Genomic DNA, 22,428 nt, shown 5'->3' with positions numbered 1-22,428 from the left:
GGGTGGAGTCTAAGGTGAAACTGGCTGTTTACTACTGGAAAATTGATTAAGTAACTGTACTCTTTGTTTTACTGTAACCATCTCTGCGTAAAAACAAATTGCATTGTCTAAGGGTATCAGCTTTCCCTGTTCCTTGGCTGTTTGCTCAAAATGTCACGGTTAGATCCGTGTTGAAACAAATAAGAGACACTGACCTTCAAAATGTCATGGTTAGATTCGTGTTTAAACAAATAAGAGACACTGATCTTCGAAATGTCACGGTTAGATCCGTGTTTAAACAAATAAGAGACACAGATCTACAAAATGTCACGGTTAGATCCGTGTTTAAACAAATAAGAGACACAGATCTTCAAAATGTCACGGTTAGATCCGTGTTTAAACAAATAAGAGACACTGACCTTCAAAATGTCACGGTTAGATCCGTGTTTAAACAAATAAGAGACACTGACCTTCAAAATGTCACGGTTAGATCCGTGTTTAAACAAATAAGAGACACTGACCTTCAAAATGTCACGGTTAGATTCGTGTTTAAACAAATAAGAGACACAGATCTTCAAAATGTCACGGTTAGATCCGTGTTTAAACAAATAAAGAGACATTGACCTTCAAAATGTCACGGTTAGATCCGTGTTTAAACAAATAAGAGACACTGACCTTCAAAATGTCACGGTTAGATCCGTGTTTAAACAAATAAGAGACACTGACCTTCAAAATGTCACGGTTAGATCCGTGTTTAAACAAATAAGAGACACAGATCTTCAAAATGTCACGGTTAGATCCGTGTTTAAACAAATAAGAGACATTGACCTTCAAAATGTCACGGTTAGATCCGTGTTTAAACAAATAAGAGACACAGATCTTCAAAATGTCACGGTTAGATCCGTGTTTAAACAAATAAGAGACACTGACCTTCAAAATGTCACGGTTAGATCCGTGTTTAAACAAATAAGAGACACTGATCTTCAAAATGTTACGGCTCGATCCGTGTTCGCGACCTGAGCTCAAAACACAAAAGACACAAGGTGATGATGATGGTGGTGATGATGGTGGTGGTGATGATGGTGGTGGTGATGATGGTTGTGATGTTGACGACGGCGGTGTTGGCGCTGACGATAGCGATGGCGGCGGCGGCGGTGGCAAGGAGCCCGCTTGTAGGCCTGCCTCACGGCTCCGTGTGTCTTGGAGGCAGCGGCAGGCCGTCAACACCGCTGCTGCCTCGTCAGTGACGACCGCACATCTCGGCCAGCGACCTGCGGCCGTGCCTGGTGGCCGCGCCCGTGGCCCTGTGCAGCGCCAGCGTGTGGCCACCGCCCTCCTCCTCCTCGCTCACGACGAAGCCGACCGCGATCGCTGCCTCTCCTCCTCCCGATCCCTCCTCTTCCGACTCTCCCGAGCAAACGTGACGAAGGGCCAAAATGATGACGACGAGGAGGGGGACGATCATGAAGATGATGGTGAGGATGATGATGATCCACGGTAGACCACGTCCCGACTCCTCCGCTTCCTCCGCTCCTCCTGCGAGTGGAGAGAGACGGCGTGGGCAGAGAGCGCGGACAGAGAGCAGAGAGAGTGGAGAGAGTGGAGAGAGAGTGTGAGTGGAGAGAGATAGAGAGGAGAGAACGTGGAGAGTGGAGAGAGAGAGAGGACAGAGTGCAGACAGATAGAGAGGAGAGAGATAGAGAGGAGAAAGAGTGGAGAGAGGAGAGAGAGAGGAAAGAGTGGAGACAGATAGAGAGGAGAGCGAGTGGAGAGAGAGAGAGTGGTGAGTGGAGAGAGAGAGAGAGTGGTGAGTGGAGACAGATAGAGAGGAGAGAGAGTGGAGAGAGAGGTGAGTGGAGAGAGATAGGAGAGAGTGGAGAGAGAGTGGTGAGTGGAGAAAGAGTGGTGAGTGGAGAGAGAGTGGAGATAGAGTGGTGAGTGGAGAGAGATACAGAGGAGAGAGAGTGGAGAGAGTGGAGAGAGAGTGGTGAGTGGAGAGAGAGTAGAGAGAGAGTGGAGAGAGATTGGAGAGAGTGGTGAGTGGAGAGAGAGTGGAGAGAGTGGAGAGAGTGGAGAGTAGAGAGAGAGTGGAGAGAGTGGAGAGAGTAGAGAGAGTGGAGAGTGTGGAGAGAGTGGAGAGAGAGTGGAGAGAGAGTGGAGAGTGTGGAGAGAGAGTGGAGAGAGAGTGGAGAGAGAGTGGAGAGTGTGGAGAGAGTGGAGAGAGAGAGAGGCGTCTCTGCTAGTGGTATGTGAGAGAGAGAGACTCAGCGTCATCGCTGAGTCTCTCTCTCTCTCCTGCCACCCCGGTTACCTTCCACTGTGACCTTGACGGATCGCGACCTCACCAGGCTCGGCACGGAGTGCGGCGAGGTGACGCACCGGGAGCGGCCGTCGCCGCCGCTCCCCCCGGACGGCCTCGCGTGCCGCGGGGCCGGCGTGGCACCGCCGGACACCGCCTCCCCGGCCTGAGGCACGCAGAGCGCCGGGAAGGCGACGGCCGTGAGGCTCCACGGAGCGTCGAGCGCTCTCTCCGCTACACCACCCCCCCCCCCCGGAACGCTCACCGACACGCGAACGCTCACCGACACGCAACGACACGCCCACACGCGTCACCGCCAAGCGGCGGTGACGTCACCGCGGCGCTCGCGCCAGGCCGTGTGCACGTCGAGGCCACCACGTGGAGTGTCGAACGCCCGCGGGCAGGAGGTCACGAGGCAGACCCAGCAGGTGCCACGGTGCCATGGGTCGACTGAGATGCCTGGCACGGTGCACCACCTGTACCCCCTACTGTGCCACTCACCTCATTCTCATCTTCGTAAATGTCACCCACCACCATCACCACCGTCACCACCGTCACCACCACCGTCACCACCACCACCGTCACCACCACCGTCACCACCACCGTCACCACCATCACCACCACCACCACCACCGTCACCAACGTCACCACCACCGTCACCACCGCCGTCTTTGTCTCCCCCGTGCTAGCGATGTTTACTACAAGTACTCATTAGAGGTTGAGTAGACCTAGGGGAGGCCCAGGACCGGTTCAGAAAATCGCTATCACTGCTGTTGGCTGTGAGCGGGAATCGAACTCAGGTGGTGGTGGTGGCACGGTGGTGGTGGCATGGTGGTGGTGGCACGGTGGTGGTGGTGGCACGCTGGTGGTGGTGGTGACGGTGGTGACGGTGGTGGTGGCACGCTGGTGGTGGTGGTGGCACGCTGGTGGTGGTGGCACGCTGGTGGTGGTGGTGGTTGTGGTGGTGGTGACACGGTGGTGGTGGCACGGTGGTGGTGGCATGGTGGTGGTGGTGGCACGGTGATGGTGGCACGGTGGTGGTGGCATGGTGGTGGTGGTGGCACGGTGATGGTGGTGGTGGTGGTGGCACGGTGGTGGTGGTGGCACGGTGGTGGTGGTGGTGGCACGCTGGTGGTGGTGGTGACGGTGGTGACGGTGGTGGTGGTGGCACGCTGGTGGTGGCACGGTGGTGGTGGCACGGTGGTGGTGGTGGCACGCTGGTGGTGGCACGGTGGTGGCGGTGGCACGCTGGTGGTGGTGGCACGGTGGTGGTGGTGGTGGTGCTGGCACGCTGGTGGTGGTGGTGGCACGGTGGTGGTGGCATGGTGGTGGTGGTGGTGGTGGCACGGTGGTGGTGGTGGTGGCACGGTGGTGTTGGTGGCACGGTGGTGGTGGTGGTGTTGGTGGTGGTGGCACGGTGGTGGTGGCTGCACGGTGGTGGTGGTGGTACGCTGGTGGTGGTGGTGGTGATCGTGACACAGCGACTGGGTACCTCTGCGCACTTGTAGTCGGGTATCCCGGACGACGAGGGCGTGACCTGGGTCGCCCCGGCCGTGACCTGGGTCGCCCCGGCCGTGACCTGGGTCGCCCCGGCCGTGACCTGGGTCGCCCTGGCCGTGACCTGGGTCGCCCCGGCCGTGACCTGGGTCGCCCCGGCCGTGACCTGGGTCGCCTCGGCGGGGCCAAGCCTCACGTCTTCCGGGTCTGGCGAGGAGGACAGACGACAACCCCCCGCTGAAATCTCGATTTGAAGCTTTCGTGACTGCAAGGATTCATCTCCTTTGGTTCTTTCGGTAAAGTCACCACCACGTAGAATGAGAATAAAATAATAAATCGATAAAATAAAATAACGCGATAAAATTCTCACGACGTTTCGGGCACGACACAAGCGGCCTTCATCAGGTGAAGGGACGAGACTGTCTGGACTGATGCTCCTGTTGTTTGTGGAGTGACTCATGCAGCTGGAGCTCCAGCGCTGTCCTCCAGACAGTCTCGTCCCTTCACCTGACGAAGGCCGCTTGCGTCGTGGCCGAAACGTCGTGAGAATTTTCATCGCGTCATTTTATTTCATCGATTTATTATTTTCATTCTCATTCCACGCGGCGGCGGCGACTTTTACCGAAAGGACCGAAGAAGACGACCGCCCACTTACTCGCGGCCAAGCGGCGCCGTCCGCTCGCGACGTCCCCCCCGAGGAGCCGCCGGCGGAGGAATCCGCAGAGTCGCGGGGCTCTCGGCGTGTCCCAGACGTCCAAATCGGGGTCGCCTCCACCTCGTCTCGTGGTGACGACGACGACGACGACGATACAACGAGGTGGAACGGGTGGCACGAGGTGGGACGGGGTGGAACGACGATACAACGAGGTGGAACGAGGTGGAACGACGATACGAGGTGGAACGGGGTGGAACGGTGTGGAACGAGGTGGAACGAGCCTTCGCGCCCACCCCCACCGGGATTCCCCCAACGCGCGACGCGCGAGAGGCGACGGTTTAGCGCGAGGAAAGTCGTCCCCAGGCGACGTGGGTTCGACGCCTGGGCCAGGGCATCTCTCCTGCCTCGTAGCAGCAACAACAACAAAACAACAACAACAAAATAACAACAACACAACAACAACAACAAAACAATAACAACACAACAACAACAAAACAACAACAACTCAAATAGTACAACACACCATTCCGTCCCGGGATGCCACCTATTGTAGATGCCACTGGTTCTTCACGTTCTGCAGATGTAGAAGCCACTGGTTCTTCACGTTCTGCAGATGTAGAAGCCACTGGTTCTTCACGTTCTGTAGATGTAGAAGCCACTGGTTCTTCATGTTCTGTAGATGTAGATGCCACTGGTTCTTCACGTTCACTAGATGTAGATGCCACTGGTTCTTCACGTTCTACAGATGTAGATGCCACTGGTTCTTCATGTTCTACAGATGTAGATGCCACTGGTTCTTCACGTTCTACAGATGTAGATGCCACTAGTTCTTCGTGTTCTGCAGATGTAGATGCTACTGGTTTTTCATGTTCTACAGATGTAGATGCCACTAGTTCTTCGTGTTCTGCAGATGTAGATGCCACTGGTTCTTCACGTTCTCCAGATGTAGATGCCACTGGTTCTTCACGTTCTGTAGATGTAGAAACCACTGGTTCTGCACGTTCTGTAGATGTAGATGCCATTGGTTATTCACGTTCTGTAGATGTAGATGCCACTGGTTCTTCACGTTCTGTAGATGTAGATGCCACTGGTTCTTCACGTTCTGTAGATGTAGAAGCCACTGGTTCTACACGTTCTGTAGATGTAGAAGCCACTGGTTCTTCACGTTCTGCAGATGTAGATGCCACTGGTTCTTCACGTTCTGTAGATGCCACTGGTCTTCACGTTCTGTAGATGTAGATGCCACTGGTTCTTCACGTTCTGTAGATGTAGATGCCACTGGTTCTTCACGTTCTGTAGATGTAGATGCCACTGGTTTTTCACGTTCTGTAGATGTTGATGCCACTGGTTCTTCACGTTCTGCAGCTATAGATGCCACTGGTTCTTCACGTTCTGTAGATGTAGATGTCACTGGTTATTCACGTTCTGCAGATGTAGATGTCACTGGTTCTTCACGTTCAGTAGATGTAGATGTCACTGGTTCTTCACGTTCTGCAGATGTAGATGTCACTGGTTCTTCACGTTCTGTAGATGTAGATGCCACTGGTTCTTCACGTTCTGTAGATGTAGATGCCACTGGTTCTTCACGTTCTGCAGCTATAGATGCCACTGGTTCTTCACGTTCTGTAGATGTAGATGTCACTGGTTCTTCACGTTCTGCAGATGTAGATGCCACTGGTTCTTCACGTTCTGTAGATGTAGATGCCACTGGTTCTTCACGTTCTGTAGATGTAGATGTCACTGGTTCTTCACGTTCTGCAGATGTAGATGCCACTGGTTCTTCACGTTCTGTAGATGTAGATACCACTGGTTCTTCACGTTCTGTAGATGTAGATGCCACTGGTTCTTCACGTTCTACAGATGTAGATGCCACTGGTTCTTCACGTTCTGTAGATGTAGAAGCCACTGGTTCTTCACGTTCTGTAGATGTAGATGCCACTGGTTCTTCACGTTCTGTAGATGTAGATGTCACTGGTTCTTCACGTTCTGCAGATGTAGATGCCACTGGTTCTTCACGTTCAGTAGATGTAGGTGACACTGGTTCTTCACGTTCTGCAGATGTAGATGCCACTGGTTCTTCACGTTCTGTAGATGTAGATGCCACTCGTTCTTCACGTTCTGCAGATGTAGATGCCACTGGTTCTTCACCTTCTTCAGATGTAGATGCCACTGGTTCTTCACGTTCTGCAGATGTAGATGCCACTGGTTCTTCGTGTTCTGCAGATGTAGATGCCACTGGTTCTTCACCTTCTGCAGATGTAGATGCCACTGGTTCTTCATGTTCTACAGGTGTAGATGCCACTGGTTCTTCACGTTCTACAGATGTAGATGCCACTGGTTCTTCACGTTCTCCAGATGTAGATGCAAGTGGTTCTTCATGTTCTGTAGATGCCACTGGATCTTCACTATCTGTAGATGTAGAAGCCAGTGGTTCTTCACGTTCTGCAGATATAGATGTCACTGGTTTTTCACGTTCTGCATGTGTAGATGCCACTGGTTGTTCACGTTCTGCAGATGTAGATGCCACTGGTTCTTCACATTCTGTTATGTAGATGCCACTGGTTCTTCACGTTCGGCAGATGTAGATGTCACTGGTTCTACACGTTCTGCAGATGTAGATGCCACTGGTTCTTCACGTTCTGCAAATGTAGATGCCACTGGTTCTTCACGTTCTTCAGATGTAGATGCCACTGGTTCTTCACGTTCTGCAGATGTAGATGCCACTGGTTCTTCGTGTTCTGCAGATGTAGATGCCACTGGTTCTTCGCGTTCTTCAGATGTAGATGCCTCTGGTTCTTCACGTTCTGTAGATGTAGATGCCACTGGTTCTTCACGTTCTGTAGATGTAGATGCCACTGGTTCTTCACGTTCTGCAGCTATAGATGCCACTGGTTCTTCACGTTCTGTAGATGTAGATGTCACTGGTTATTCACGTTCTGCAGATGTAGATGTCACTGGTTCTTCACGTTCAGTAGATGTAGATGTCACTGGTTCTTCACATTCTGCAGATGTAGATGCCACTGGTTCTTCACGTTCTGTAGATGTAGATGCCACTGGTTCTTCACGTTCTGTAGATGTAGATGCCACTGGTTCTTCACGTTCTGCAGCTATAGATGCCACTGGTTCTTCACGTTCTGTAGATGTAGATGTCACTGGTTCTTCACGTTCTGCAGATGTAGATGCCACTGGTTCTTCACGTTCAGTAGATGTAGATGTCACTGGTTCTTCACGTTCTGCAGATGTAGATGCCACTGGTTCTTCACGTTCTGTAGATGTAGATGCCACTGGTTCTTCACGTTCTGCAGATGTAGATGCCACTGGTTCTTCACCTTCTTCAGATGTAGATGCCACTGGTTCTTCACCTTCTGCAGATGTAGATGCCACTGGTTCTTCATGTTCTACAGGTGTAGATGCCACTGGTTCTTCACGTTCTACAGATGTAGATGCCACTGGTTCTTCACGTTCTGCAGATGTAGATGCCACTGGTTCTTCACGCTCTGCAGGTGTAGATGCCACTGGTTCTTCACGTTCTCCAGATGTAGATGCCAGTGGTTCTTCATGTTCTGTAAAATGCCACTGGATCTTCACTATCTGTAGATGTAGATGTCACTGGTTCTTCACGTTCTGCAGATGTAGAAGCCAGTGGTTCTTCACGTTCTGCAGATATAGATGTCACTGGTTTTTCACGTTCTGCAGGTGTAGATGCCACTGGTTGTTCACGTTCTGCAGATGTAGATGCCACTCGTTCTTCACATTCTGTAGATGTAGATGCCACTGGTTCTTCACGTTCGACAGATGTAGATGTCACTGGTTCTACATGTTCTGCAGATGTAGATGCCACTGGTTCTTCACGTTCTGCAAATGTATATGCCACTGGTTCTTCACGTTCTTCAGATGTAGATGCCACTGGTTCTTCACGTTCTGCAGATGTAGATGCCACTGGTTCTTCGTGTTCTGCAGATGTAGATGCCACTGGTTCTTCGCGTTCTTCAGATGTAGATTCCTCTGGTTCTTCACGTTCTGTAGATGTAGATGCCACTGGTTCTTCACGTTCTGTAGATGTAGATGCCACTGGTCTTCACATTCTACAGATGTAGATGCCACTGATTCTTCACATTCTGCAGATGTAGAGGCCTCTGGTTCTTCACGTTCTGTAGATGTAGATGCCACTGGTTGTTCATGTTCTACAGATGTAAAAGCCACCACCGCCATCTATTGCGTGGCGGTTGAACTTACAACTCTCGTTCCGAACAGGCAACTGGACTTACAAACAGGTTTGAGCGTCTCTCTGAACGTTCAAAAGTCAAATGTTCATAGGTAGTGGTAGTCTCTGTGTTTAATTTGACCTTAACCCAATAAGATGGTCCGTCAGGCATGTATTTTCTGTTGTGCACATCACACACATGTCTGTTGTGCACGTCACACGCATCCCTTGTGCACCGGCGTCTGCCTGGTGTCCCGTGTACTCACAATGCAGCCCCACGTGGATCGTCTCCGAGGCAAAGGCCTCGCTCCTGCCGCCCGGCATCGTGTAGTTCACCACGCAGCGGTACCCGGCTCCCACATCCTGCTCCTCCGGTTTGTAGCTCAGGACGGATGTCACGGCGAAGGTGCCGTTGGCCTCCGTCGCTACCGTCCGCGTCACTTTCACGTCTAGCCACGCGCACGCACGCAAAGACAAAGATCCCCCGTGTGGACTTCAACAGACCGTTGGGACAAGTGCTGTTAGCGAGTGGCAGCCCGGCACGACACGCGAGGGGGTGGGCGGCCAGCACCACGCCCTGCCAGCTTTGTCCCCGCGGCGCTAGCGATGTTTACTCACTGCACCACGTAATAGTATACACTACGCAATACACGGCACTATAGCAGACGTATTCACCAACAGATACATTAACCGACAGATACATTCACCAGCAGATATATTCACCATCAGATACACTAACCAACAGATATATTCACCAACAGATACATTAACCAACAGATACATTCACCAGCAGATATATTCACCGGCAGACACATTAACCAACAGATATATTCACCAGCAGATATACTTACCAGGTGATGGCAACAGGGGCAGGGAAGCCTTGTACCAGGTGATGTGGGGCTCTGGGTAAGCGTTGTGCACGAAACATTTACCAATCTGCACGAGAGGGAAACAGACCAACACACACAACAAAGAACCCCTGTATAGCCTTAACAGACTGTAGGGGCAAGTGCTGTTAGCGAGCACCTATAAAGGCCGGAACGGTACACGAGGGGGTGGGTGGCCAGCACCACGCCCGACCGCCTTTGTCTCCCTAGTGGCAATGTTTACACACCGCACCAGGTACTCATTTGAGGCTGAGTCGACCTAGGGGAGGTCCGGGACCGGTTCAGATAATCGTCACTGGTGTTGGCCGTGAGCGGGAATCGAACCCGGATCGCCAGGTTCATAGCGCAGTGCGCTAACCGCTACACTACCGCTCCTCACTCACACAGAGACACTCACACAGAGACACTCACACAGAGAGACACACATAGAGACACACAGAGACACTCACACACAGAAACACACACAGACCAACACACACAACAAAGACAAAGAACCCATGTATAGCCTTAACAGACTGTAGGGGCAAGTGCTGTTAGCGAGCACCTATGAAGGCCAGAACGGCACACGAGGGGGTGGGTGGCCAGCACCACGCCCGGTCGCCTTTGTCTCCCCGGTGCTGGCGATGTTTTTACGCACCGCACCAGGTATTTGAGGCCGAGTCGACCTAGGGGAGGCACAGGAACCGGTTCAGATCATCGTCACCGGTATTGGCCGTGAGCGGGAATCGAACCCGGGTTGCCAGGGTAGTAGCGTTATCCACGTCGGGATCGAACCCACGACCTCCTGCGTACCAGGCGAGGTAGTCAACATCCCCCTAACCAAAACTAAACCACGTTTGAATCTACGCACGAATCGGTGGCGTCTACAGCACAGCCGTTGGCGTGCGGCCGTTTTCGCGAAGGGGACGCCGTGAAGGTTAAAAAAAAGAACAACCCTTAAATGACCGTCAGCGGACGGCGCAACAGGAATTTGAAATAAAAAAATGTCAACGTATTCTAGATTTAAAGCTTTCGTGACTGCAAGGATCTCCATACTCTTTGGTTCTATTCGGTAAAGTCACCACGTAGGTAAAAAAGTAAAACAACAAAAAATCACGACGTTTCGGCCACAACACAAGCGGCCTTCATCAGGTGAAGGGATCAGGCTGTCTCGAGGACAGCGCTGGAGTGAAACACAGCCACGCTCAGACCGCGAGACAACCTGATCCCTTCACCTGATGAAGGCCGCTAGTGTTGTGGCTGAAACGTCGTGATTTTTGTCGTTTTACTTTTTTACCTACGTGGTGACTTCACCGAATAGAACCAAAGAGAATGTCAACGTAGGCCAAGGGCTCACCTCGTGGCGCTGTCCGTTGAGCAGCACGGGCCGCTTGCTCGCCGTCACGGCCACCGTGGGGGCCGCTGGAAGGGAAGCGAGGGGAGGGGCCGTCCCGTGCGTCAATTTGTCGCGGGGCCGTCATCGGCCACTTGCTCCTGAGTCCGACCTCACTCCGAAATGTGGCCGGGTAGTGCGTCATGTATAGTAGCAGCAGTGTGCACGCCGTGCAACGCGTGTGGAATCGACGGGAGTGAAGTTGGACTTACGGGCAAAATAGACTAACGAACGTGGACCCTCTGGATCCCGGCTTGTTCGTATGTGGGTAACGTTCGTAAGAAGTAACGTCGGTAAGTAGTAGAGACCACGCAAAAATGTTCGCGAGTGAGTCACTGCAGTAACGTTCGTAAGTAGAGGCGTCACGCAGTAACGTTCGTAATGTCCACTAAGGAGTCTCCGTAGCAACGTCCGTAAGTAAGGGGAGCCCTCGTAATGTCCACTAAGGAGTCTCCGTAGCAACGTCCGTAAGTAAGGGGAGTCTTCGCAATGTCCACTAAGGAGTCTCCGTAGCAACGTCCGTAAGGGGAGCCCTCGTAATGTCCACTAAGGAGTCTCCGTAGCAACATCCGTAAGTAAGGGGAGCCCTCGTAATGTCCACTAAGGAGTCTCCGTAGCAACGTCCGGAAGTAAGGGGAGTCCTCGTAATGTCCACTAAGGAGTCTCCGTAGCAATGTCCGTAAGTAAGGGGAGTCCTCGTAATGTCCACTAAGGAGTCTCCGTAGCAACGTCCGTAAGTAAGGGGGGTCCTCGTAATGTCCACTAAGGAGTCTCCGTAGCAACGTCCGTAAGTAAGGGGGGTCCTCGTAATGTCCACTAAGGAGTCTCCGTAGCAACGTCCGTAAGTAAGGGGGGTCCACGTCGTAGGGGACGTCCCCCCCCCCCCACTGCGCATCATTCTAAAGTGAGTAGCCCCGACCGTGAGCTCGCTTACAAAACAGCCGCACTCTTGTGGTCGCCTCTGCCACGCCGGCCCGCCCCGCAAACACCTGGCAGATGAAGTCTCGCTCATCCGCGACCACCGTCGCGTCCAGCGCCAGGGCGGAATCGTCGCGTTGGGCATCAATGCGGTCCGTGTAGCCGGTATCCGCGTCGGCCACGAAGCGTCGTGAGTCGCGGTACGATATCCTCACTCGCGAAGTTGTCGAAATCTGCGCCGGGGGGGGTTTTGGCGACGGCGGTCGGGCGTATGACAGCGTGGTGAGTCTATGGGTAGCAGTGGTGAGTCTATGGGTAGTGGTGAGTCTATGGGTGGCAGTGCTGAGTCTATGGGTAGTGTTGAGTCTATGGGTGGCAGTGTTGAGTCTATGGGTAGCAGTGTTGAGTCTATGGGTGGCAGTGCTGAGTCTATGGGTAGCAGTGTTGAGTCTATGGGTAGCAGTGTTGAGTCTATGGGTAGCAGTGTTGAGTCTATGGGTGGCAGTGTTGAGTCTATGGGCAGCAGTGTTGAGTCTACGGGCAGTGTTGAGTCTATGGGTAGCAGTGCTGAGTCTATGGGTGGCAGTGTTGAGTCTACGGGCAGTGTTGAGTCTATGGATAGCAGTGCTGAGTCTATGGTGCAGTGTTGAGTCTATGGTGCGGTGTTGAGTCTATGGGCAGTGTTGAGTCTATGGTGCAGTGTTGAGTCTATGGGCAGTGTTGAGTTTATGGTGCAGCGTTGAGTCTATGGTACAGTGTTGAGTCTATGGTGCGGTGTTGAGTCTATGGGTAGCAGTGTTGAGTCTATGGGTGGCAGTGTTGAGTCTATGGGTAGCAGTGTTGAGTCTATGGGTGGCAGTGTTGAGTCTATGGGTAGCAGTGTTGAGTCTATGGGTAGCAGTGTTGAGTCTATGGGTAGCAGTGTTGAGTCTATGGGTGGCAGTGCTGAGTCTTTTGCTCACCGTACGTATCCGCCCATGACAAGTGGAGGTGTGCGGGGGGGTGGGTGGGGGTGGCAGTACTCACGATGTACCACTGGGTGACCACGCCGCTAGCCACGGAGACGTTGTACGTGCAGGGGACCACCAGAGGGCGTCCCAGTTCCACCTCGACCAGCGGCCTCACGGAGATGGAGATCGCCGCATGGCCACCTGCTACGATCACCGCACGCAGACTCCTAGTGTAGTGTATAGTGTAGTGTATAGTGTAGTGTATAGTAGTGTATAATGTAGTGTATAGTGTAGTGTACAGTGTAGTGTACAGTGTAGTGTATAGTGTAGTGTATAGTGTAGTGTACAGTGTAGTGTATAGTGTAGTGTATAGTGTAGTGTATAGTGTAGTGTAGTGTGTAGTAGTGTATAGTGTAGTGTATAGTAGTGTAGTGTATAGTGTAGTGTATAGTAGTGTAGTGTATAGTAGTGTAGTGTATAGTAGTGTAGTGTATAGTAGTGTAGTGTATAGTGTAGTATACAGTAGCGATGCCCCCGCTGTGTGCTGCGGTGTGACGACGTACACGATGGCGATTATCACCTTGCAAGGAGAAGGAGGCGAGGAGGAGGAGGAGCACCACCAGACACCATGGCAACATTTGGTCGGCACCGTCCTCGCCGCAGATTGTGGAGCCGTCAAACCACCGTGGCCTTCCCGTCGCTAGTCCTAGTGTAAGTATTAAACGCGACGCATTTCACGATACAGGTCGAGCGGTCCTCCACTCATGACGGAGATGCGTTACGACGACCCTCATCGCAGGTCTAAAATATCGTTAAGTCTAAGATGGCCCTAGCCTACCCGGGAGTCTTAAAGAATGGTGAAAATTTAGCAAGACAGAGTAATTTACAGTACCGTACTGTGTAAACTATATACTGTATTGCACAGTAAAATTCAAAGTAAAAAACAAGGTAAATTCTTAGCCTACCTATGTGAACTGCAATTTCATAGAAAGTGTTTTCAGGAAACAATCCTCTGCTATAAAAACTTTTAACATGCATTAAACGTATGTATCGTAGTAACCCTAAAATGAAATCGCTAAAGCTATGTTATCATACACGCATTGAACGTATCGTAACGTATCATATTGTACTGGACTCACCAAGATTCTGTCCGTCGTCTGCACACTTGAATGATGTTAGGTTGTTGATGGCCACATTAACTTAGTTGTTGGAAGAGGAGGATGGCGATGATCAAGTTACAGTCTCGTACCTCGTAGCACGCTGCTGCGTTTGCCTGCCACGCAAAATTAAAAATATTTTGCTATTTTGTCATATTGCTATCGCCATCGTAACTGTGGTGCCACCACAGCGGAGCAACTCCGCCGGCTATACCCTCTCCTCGCACCCCCCTCCCCATCCCACGAACGCACGCACGCCCCACTAAACACCCGCATGTACCCCCGTAGGGTTGCGAGGAGGGATCACCTGGTGCGATGGGTTTTCACCCGAGGACCCCACTAGCAGGGACGTTCCACGGTTTCCCCGGACCAGGAAATTGGCCGAGCCCCCCAGACCGGATTACATGGCGCCCCCCCCCCCCCAAGAAGGGGGCATAGAGCTTTACAGGCCGGCCGCGATGAAGCATACACAGCACGGGGGGGTGGGACCTTCAGCCAGTACCCAGCGGTAGGGTAAACAGTGGGGTGGGAGGGAAAAGCCCCTAGGCAGATAAGAAGTTGACTTAAGTTGGAGGGAACGAGGGGATTATCGATGAGTCAACGGCGAGGAACGCAGGCACAGAGACAATGGGAAGGGGGGGGATGACGCGACCCCCCCCCCCCACCCAACGGCCAGAGCGCTCAAAACGTCCGTAAAGAGGATTCGATTGGATGCGCAGGATGACGTCATGTGACCCGGGGGTTAAGGGGCTTTGGAGACATAAGGGGGCCGGAGGGGCGGATTGAATCAGAGTTCTTCTGGAGCGGCGGGAGAGACCAGCCGTCCTCAGCGTCCGTTCGACGCCTGCAGGGTGGAGCTGGAAACGGTCGGCCAGAAAAAGTCCCCGAGGCGAGCATCTTCCCCAGCCCCCATCGGGCAGCTGAAGAGGTGAGTGGGTACGGGAAAGGGGGGCCTATTCAGTCAGCTCGAGCTTGGGGGATAGACGCACTCTGCGACGGGTAAGTGATAGGAGGAAGGGTGCTGGCTGGAGGGGGCCATAAACGGGGGTTCACTATTCGCTCCGGGAAATAAATCTTAGCACAGACTGACGCTGTGACGCGTGGTGCCATGTGTGCGTCTGTGAAGAGCGGTGGGAGAGCGGTCGGCGCAACGACGGTGTGTGGGTGACTTTAATCGGCATAGGCAAGACGCGCACGAACACAAATAAATAATTAATTAGAGGGACGCTTGAACGCGCCCGCGAGCGTAGCGCGTAGAGAGTAATTAATTATTGATTCCGAGCGCCGTTGGCTTGTTGACACAATGGCTTAGCAGAAGTAATTAATTAACTCTAAACAGCCGGCCAGTCAAACCATTACGTCATCCACGCGGTTAGGCCACACGGAGTGGGGGAATCACGCGGCGCCTAATCAACCCCTAGGCGGGCTGGGCCAGCCGCTAGCTATGTCGGTCCGAGAGACACAAACGCGGAGGGGACGGGGGTGGGGGAGGCAAACACCCCCCCCCCGCGCGTGGAGGGGGAGGGGGGTACCAGCCCCCACCCATTAGACGTGGCGCCCCCCCCCCCGCTCGTGGTGAGTGAGATCAGCCCCCACGTAATGGGGAGTGGGGAGGGGGGCACTAGCCCCCACATAACATCTAAATATCGTAAGTCGGACCGTCGTAAGTCGGGGACCACCTGTATAGAGACCACACACACACACAACACATTATTATTATAGAGAGACCCCCCACACACACACATATTCTACAAACAAAATGAAGGTACCCCCATGGGTTCTCCCTTATCAGTGGTACCAAATGTTTTCAATGAGAAATTTGAAACAGATGCCATCCAGCCATCCACCCTACGTCCTTCCTTGTGGAAGAGATACGTAGATGACACTTTCGTCATTTGGCCGCATGGCCTGCCAGCACTGAACCATTTTTTCAACCACATAATTTCCATACACCCATCCATCAAATTCACCATGGAAGTGGAGAATGACGATAAGCTACCATTCCTGGATGTTTTGATCGAGGAGAGGCCTGATGGCTCATTGGGACATTGCATCTGCAGGAAAGCCATCCACACGGGTTCCTTTCTAAAGCCTGATTCCCAACACCATCCGGCCCAGAAGAATTCTCCCATTAAATCACTACACTATAGGGCAACACTGCATCTCCGACCAACATCACCGAGCCAGTGAACTGGAGCACGTACACAAGGCCCTCAAGGTGAATGGATACTCAGGCCGCACAATGAACGGGACGGATGAACGAGACGAACAGGAACAGGAACGAATGGGACTAATGAACGGGACGGATGAACGGGACGAACAGGAACAGGAACGAATGTGACTAATGAACGGGACGGATGAACGAGACGAACAAACAGGAACAGGAACGAATGGGACTAATGAACGAGACGGATGAACGAGACGAACAGGAACAGGAACGAATGGGACTAATGACCGGGACGGATGAACGAGACGAACAGTAACAGGAACGAATGGGACTAATGAATGGGAGGGATGAACAGGAACAGGAACGAATCGGACTAATGAATGAGACGGATGAACAAGGTGAACAGGAACAGGAACGAATGTGACTAATGAACGGGACGGATGAACGAGACGAACAGGAACAGGAATGAATGGGACTAATGACCGGGAGGGATGAACAGGAACAGGAACGCAGCTTTGGCGACAGGCTCCGTGACATCGCGAACGCGGTGGAGGCCGCGAGCGGCGAGCGAGGACGCAGGAGGCGGAACGACGCCGCCATTGACACAAATAAACGCGCGGCGGTGGCGAGATTGGAGATTGTATCGCCGCGGTGAAAACACTACAACTACGACCGCAACAACATCGTCAACAACAACAACGTCGTCAACAACAACATCGTCAACAACATCGTCAACAACAACGTCGTCAACAACATCGTCAACAACAACGTCATCAACAACATCGTCAACAACATCAACATCGTCAACAACATCGTCAACAATGTCAACAACATCGTCGTCAACAACATCGTCAACAACATCGTCAACAACAACATCAACAACATCGTCAACAACAACATCGTCAACAACGTCAATATCGTCGTCAACAACAACATCGTCGTCAACAACAACAACATCGTCAACAACAACCAACATCGTCAACAACAACATCGTCAACAACATCATCCTCAACAACAACATCATCGTCAACAACATCGTCAACAACATCGTCAACAACGCCAACAACATCGTCAACAACCTCGTCAACAACATCGTCAACAACATCGTCAACAACAACAACATTAACATCGTCAACAACAACATCGTCAACAACGTCAACAACATCGTTGTCAACAACATCGTCAACAACAACATCGTCAACAACATCAACAACATCGTCAACAACGTCAACAACATCGTCGTCAACAACATCATCGTCAACAACAACAACATCGTCAACAACAACCAACATCGTCAACAACAACATCGTCAACAACATCCTCAACAACAACAGCAACAACATCGTCAACAACATCGTCGTCAACAACAACGTCAACAACGTCAACAACAACAACGTCAACAACAACATCGTCAACAACAACATCGTCAACAACAACCAACATCAACAACAACCAACATCAACAACATCGTCAACAACAAGAACGTCAACAACATCGTCAACGACAACATCGTCAACAACAACATTGTCAACAACATCAACAACAACATCAACAACATCAACAACATCGTCAACAACAACATCGTCAACAACATCGTCAACAACATCAACAACATCGTCGTCAACAACATCGTCAACAACATCAACAACAACATCATCAACAACAACATCAACAACATCGTCAACAACAACATCAACAACAATGTCGTCAACAACATCGTCAACAACAACGTCGTCAACAACAACATTGTCAACAACAACATCGTCGTCAACAACATCGTCAACAACATCGTCAACAACATCAACAACAACATCAACAACATCGTCAACAACATCGTCAACAACATCAACAACATCGTCAACAACATCAACAACAATGTCGTCAACAACATCGTCAACAACATCAACGACGTCGTGAGCGGCCACAGAGAGTGGCGGCGGGACGCTCGGAGCGAGCGGAATCCGAGCAGCGACAGCTGAAGATGCCCCAAGTAGCTCAAGGAGTTGGGGGGTTGGGGGGGAGCCCGGATTGATGGCAAAGGTAGGAGCTGAATCAGACGTCAAAAATATACAGCAGCAGCAGGCATTGTCAGGGTCTGGATAGAACCCACAACCTCCTGTAGACCATGCGAGGTGGTCAACATCTCATAGCCACCGTGATAATGATGAGAGACAGACTACAAATATACAGCAGCAGTAGCAGGCATCGTCAGGGTCTGAATAGAACCCACGACCTCCTGCCTACCAGGCAAGGTAGTTAACATCTCATAGCCACCATGATGATGATGAGAGACACACAGACTATAAATATACAGCAGCAGCAGGCATCGTCAGGGTCTGGCTAAAACTCACGACCTCCTGTATACCAGACGAGGTAGTCAACATCTCATAGGCACCGTGATGCTGAGAGACACAGACTACAAATATACAGCAGCAGCAGGCATAGTCATCGTCTGGATAGAACCCACGACTTCCTGTATACCAGGCGAGGTAGTTAACATCTCATAGGCACCGTGATGACAACAACCACAAGACAACTTTAGATTAAGGCCATCAGTCTAACTAACAACAAACAGTGACGAGGTGGGGGCAAAAAAATCGCAGACGTTAGCTGAATGTGTGTCGGGGGAGGGGGGTTGGGGAGAAAGTTAATGAGTTTATATTTAAACAAACTTTGTTGTAACAACTCCGCCACCACCGCCACCACCACCGCCGTGAACTTCACCGCAATGCTGAACTACACGCGACCTAAGGGACCGCGGTGATTTGCGGCTCAATGTCAGTTTCTGAGCTCCACGCGACCCCAGGAAGTGGCCGCCCCCCTCGAGGCTTGCCGCGACCTAAGGGACCGCGGTGATTTGCGGCTCAACGCGACTTGAGCGTGGACAATGAGAACCAAGCCAAAAAACGTAACTTGTATATAAATAAATATTGTTTACAAATATAAATATTTTTTTTTGTCAACGATAGAATCTAGTATTGTCACGAGTGTGACGTACGTATAGCAAGTTTAACAGTAGTCGATACGACATTGGGGAAGTGTGTTAAAATTTTAGTCCTTGCCGGTAGAGGTCAGAGGTCGCTCCGTCTCACGCTGACGACGTCCCGCGGACGTTCACGATGGGCAGCTGGAGACTGCTTCAAGCACAGCTGCTGCTGCTGCAGCTGCTTCAAGCCCAGCTGCTGCTGCTGCTGCAGCTGCTTCAAGCCCATTTTCTGCAGCTGCTGCTTCAAGCCCAGCTGCTGCTGCTGCAGCTGCCGGGCACGAGCGGTTGGCCTCCTGCAACCGGTAACGAGGCTATTCACTATTTTTATTTTATTTAAACCAGTTAAGGCGCCACACTGAGATGTTTTTTTTAAAATATATATTGTAGCTCTCTGTTTGCACCTGGCACGCCGCATCCACACGCGCACGCACGCACATGCACACACAAAGACAAAGATCCTCCGTGTAGCCTTTAACAGACTGTAGGGGCAAGTGCTGTTAGCGAGCAGCACCTGTGAAGGCCGGTAACGGTACACGAGGGGGTGGGTGGCCAGCACCACGCCCGACCGCCTTTGTCTCCCCAGTGGCGATGTTTACACACCGCACCAGGGTACTCATTTGAGGTTGAGTCGACCTAGGAGAGGCCCGGGACCGGTTCAGATAATCGTCACTGGTGTTGGCCGTGAGCGAGAATTGAACCCGGGTCGCCAGGTTCATAGCGCAGCGTAGCGCTAACCGGTACACTATCACTCCCCACACATACACACGCACACGCGTGTGCACGCACGCACACGCACGTACACACACACACGTACACACACACGTAGACACACGCACGCACGTACACACACACACGTACACACACACGCACACAAAGATCACCACCACCACGTGACGCCCTTTGACAGGCTGCCGTGGCGAGCGCCGTCCACGAGCAGCAGCAGCAGCACGTGAAGGCCGCTACTGTGGTACACGTGGTGGGTGAGCAGCACCACCACGTGAAGGCCGCTACTGTGGTACACGTGGTGGGTGAGCAGCACCACCACGTGAAGGCCGCTACTGTGGTACACGTGGTGGGCGTGGGTGAGCGGGCAGCACCACGCCCGGCCGCCTTTGTCTCCCCCAGCGGCCGTGTTCGTACACTGCATCCAGCTACGAACTAAATGCCGAGTCGACCTAGGGGCAGGCACGGGTACCGGTCGAGGTTAATCGTCGCCGATTTTGGCCGCGAGCGAGAGAGATATTCGAGCTCGTCGTCACCGGGGGTTCACGGGGACACCTCGCGATGCCCCCCACAGCCTTCGACAGGCTGTGGGGGGCAAGTGCTCGTAGCGAGCGGCACGACGTGAAGGCCGCTACGGCGTACACGAGGGGGCGTGGGTGGAGCGGGCGGGCAGCACCACCACGCCCGGCCGCCTTTGTCTCCCCCAGTTGCCAGCGATGTTTTACTACTGCACACCGCACCGGTCAAACCAAAGGGTGGAGGCCCGTGACGGGTTTAAATAATAATCGCCGCTGCTGTTGGGCTCACGTAAGCACGAATTTAGTTTGGGGTTACCGGGTTCAAAGGTCGGCGTGCTAATCGCTTGCAGTCCACCACTGACCCCGTACACTTTTTTATTGTGTGCACCTGGCACTCCGCATCCGTTACTCTATCTCGCTGCGGCTATCGGCAACTTAATCCGGGTGCATTTTTTTCTTCGATTTAAAGCTTTCGTGACTGCAAGGATTCATCATCTTCTTTGGTTCTTTCGGTAAAAGTCACCACGTAGAATGAGAATAAAATAATAAAATAACACAATAAAATTCTCACGACGTTTCGGCCACAACGCAAGCTGGCCGTCTTCAGGGTGACAGAGCTTCAATGAACGGTGTTAAGATTCGTAGCGACTTTTAAAGTGAGGCACCTTGACAAAGGGGTTTACATATCAAATAGCTGAGGGATTAGCTTGTGACTGGTCACAGGAATGGCAATGTTAAAGTCAAAACATACACATCCACAGAGGCACCTAGTATAAATCAAACAGGAGAATTTAGCATTGAAATAGCTGAGTGATTAGCTTGTGACTGGTTATAGAAATAGCTATGTTAAAGTCAAAGCCTACACATCCACAGAGGCACCTAGTACAAATCAAACAGGAGAATTTAGCATTGAAAGAGCTGAGTGATTAGCTTGTGACTGGTCACAGGAATGACTATGTTAAAGTCAAAACCTACACATCCACAGAGGCAAACTAATCCGGGTGCCTTTTCCATTCCGCCTTGCGGACTGGAAGATGTTCGGCGTGATTACGAAACGCACAAGCGCACAAACGCACGCCCGTACCACGCCGAGCTTGAGGTAACGGCTGTCAAAACCAAACAATTCAACTGCACGTGCGCTCACCAAAAGTTATTATAAAATCGAACCGACGGGTTCCCAACAATTTTCCGGGGTTCATTGACGGCGTGGCGACTATGTGACATCGTCGTTGCCACGGTTCGCGTAATTGCCGACCGCGTTTCTGGCGTGGCCGTCTGCGCCGTGCGTTCATAAGCCTCGGAGACTGCATTGATTGCAACCGGAACTAACGCCGTGCTAAGTACGAGCGCCTCAACGAATATTGGGAAATCGTCCCGTTGTGAAATTTGATGGCGTATCGCGAAAAAATATTTTGCGGCAATCCCAGTAACAACACCTTCAGTCGAAATTCGTTTAGGCTAAGCCTCGGCGCGTCCTGGGAAACCCCACAATTCTCTGCATGCTAGCTGTTTCTGTTGCAACAGCTGAATTGCCTGTGTCCACGACGGGTTTTATTTCACCCGAGTATTTACAGTGAGGGAAAAAAAAGTATTTGATCCCCTGCAGATTTTGTACGTTTGCCCACTGACAAAGAAATGATCAGTCTATAATTTTAATGGTCGGTTTTTTTGAATAGTGAGAGACAGAATAACAACAATAAAATCCGGAAAAACGCATGTCAAAAATGTTATAAATTGATTTTCATTTTTACTAGGGAAATGAGTATTTGACCCCTCTGCAAAACATGACTTAGTACTTGGTGGCAAAACCCTTGTTGGCAATCACAGAGGTCAGACGTTTCTTGTAGTTGGCCACCAGGTTTGCACACATCTCAGGAGGGATTTTGTCCCACTCCTCTTTGCAGATCTTCTCCAAGTCATTAAGGTTTCGAGGCTGACGTTTGGCAACTCGAACCTTCAGCTCCCTCCACAGATTTTCTATGGAATTAAGGTCTGGAAACTTCTTGAGCCACTCCTTTGTTGCCTTGGCCATGTGTTTTGGGTCATTGTCATGCTGGAATTCCCATCCACGACCCATTTTCAATGCCCTGGCTGAGGGAAGGAGGTTCTCACCCAA

At 51.7% G+C, this 22,428-nt stretch overlaps 2 protein-coding genes across 3 annotated transcripts in view; one reads left to right on the top strand and one right to left on the bottom strand.

The window, feature by feature from the left end:
* Window positions 1-715: 715 nt before the first annotated feature.
* On the bottom strand, window positions 716-18,846 carry LOC142917275 (basal cell adhesion molecule-like). Of its 2 annotated transcripts, none has more exons than XM_076061899.1 (11): window positions 18,758-18,846; window positions 13,901-14,034; window positions 13,342-13,467; window positions 12,838-12,965; window positions 11,828-12,044; window positions 10,858-10,922; window positions 9,486-9,570; window positions 8,901-9,083; window positions 3,771-3,982; window positions 2,291-2,444; window positions 716-1,515 (listed from the first exon to the last, which is right to left on the bottom strand). In XM_076061899.1, exons 3-11 carry the CDS (start codon window positions 13,397-13,399, stop codon window positions 1,220-1,222), a joined length of 1,398 nt encoding a protein of 465 aa, XP_075918014.1. In that variant the 5' UTR covers window positions 13,400-13,467; window positions 13,901-14,034; window positions 18,758-18,846; the 3' UTR covers window positions 716-1,219. The 2 variants fall into 2 exon arrangements, with proteins under 2 accessions (XP_075918014.1, XP_075918015.1); XM_076061900.1 differs by having other exon boundaries at window positions 12,838-12,962.
* A 274-nt stretch (window positions 18,847-19,120) lies between these two features.
* LOC116937332 (adhesion G protein-coupled receptor L3-like) overlaps window positions 19,121-22,428 on the top strand; it is a 40,782-nt gene continuing 37,474 nt past the window's right edge. Inside the window, exon 1 of the mRNA XM_076061872.1 lies at window positions 19,121-19,373. Within this exon, the coding sequence (XP_075917987.1) occupies window positions 19,205-19,373 (169 nt within the window). The 5' untranslated portion in view covers window positions 19,121-19,204. The remainder of the gene's footprint in view (window positions 19,374-22,428) is intronic.

The sequence above is a fragment of the Petromyzon marinus genome, unplaced genomic scaffold (genome assembly GCF_048934315.1).
Source record: "Petromyzon marinus isolate PM22_M1 ecotype Great Lakes invasive population unplaced genomic scaffold, UKy_Petmar_22M1.pri1.0 PM_G_Scaffold_44, whole genome shotgun sequence".
In the NCBI taxonomy this organism is placed as follows: Eukaryota; Metazoa; Chordata; class Hyperoartia; order Petromyzontiformes; family Petromyzontidae; genus Petromyzon; species Petromyzon marinus.
Note: the sequence above shows the minus strand (reverse complement) of the source record. Positions and strands in the feature narration are given on the sequence as shown.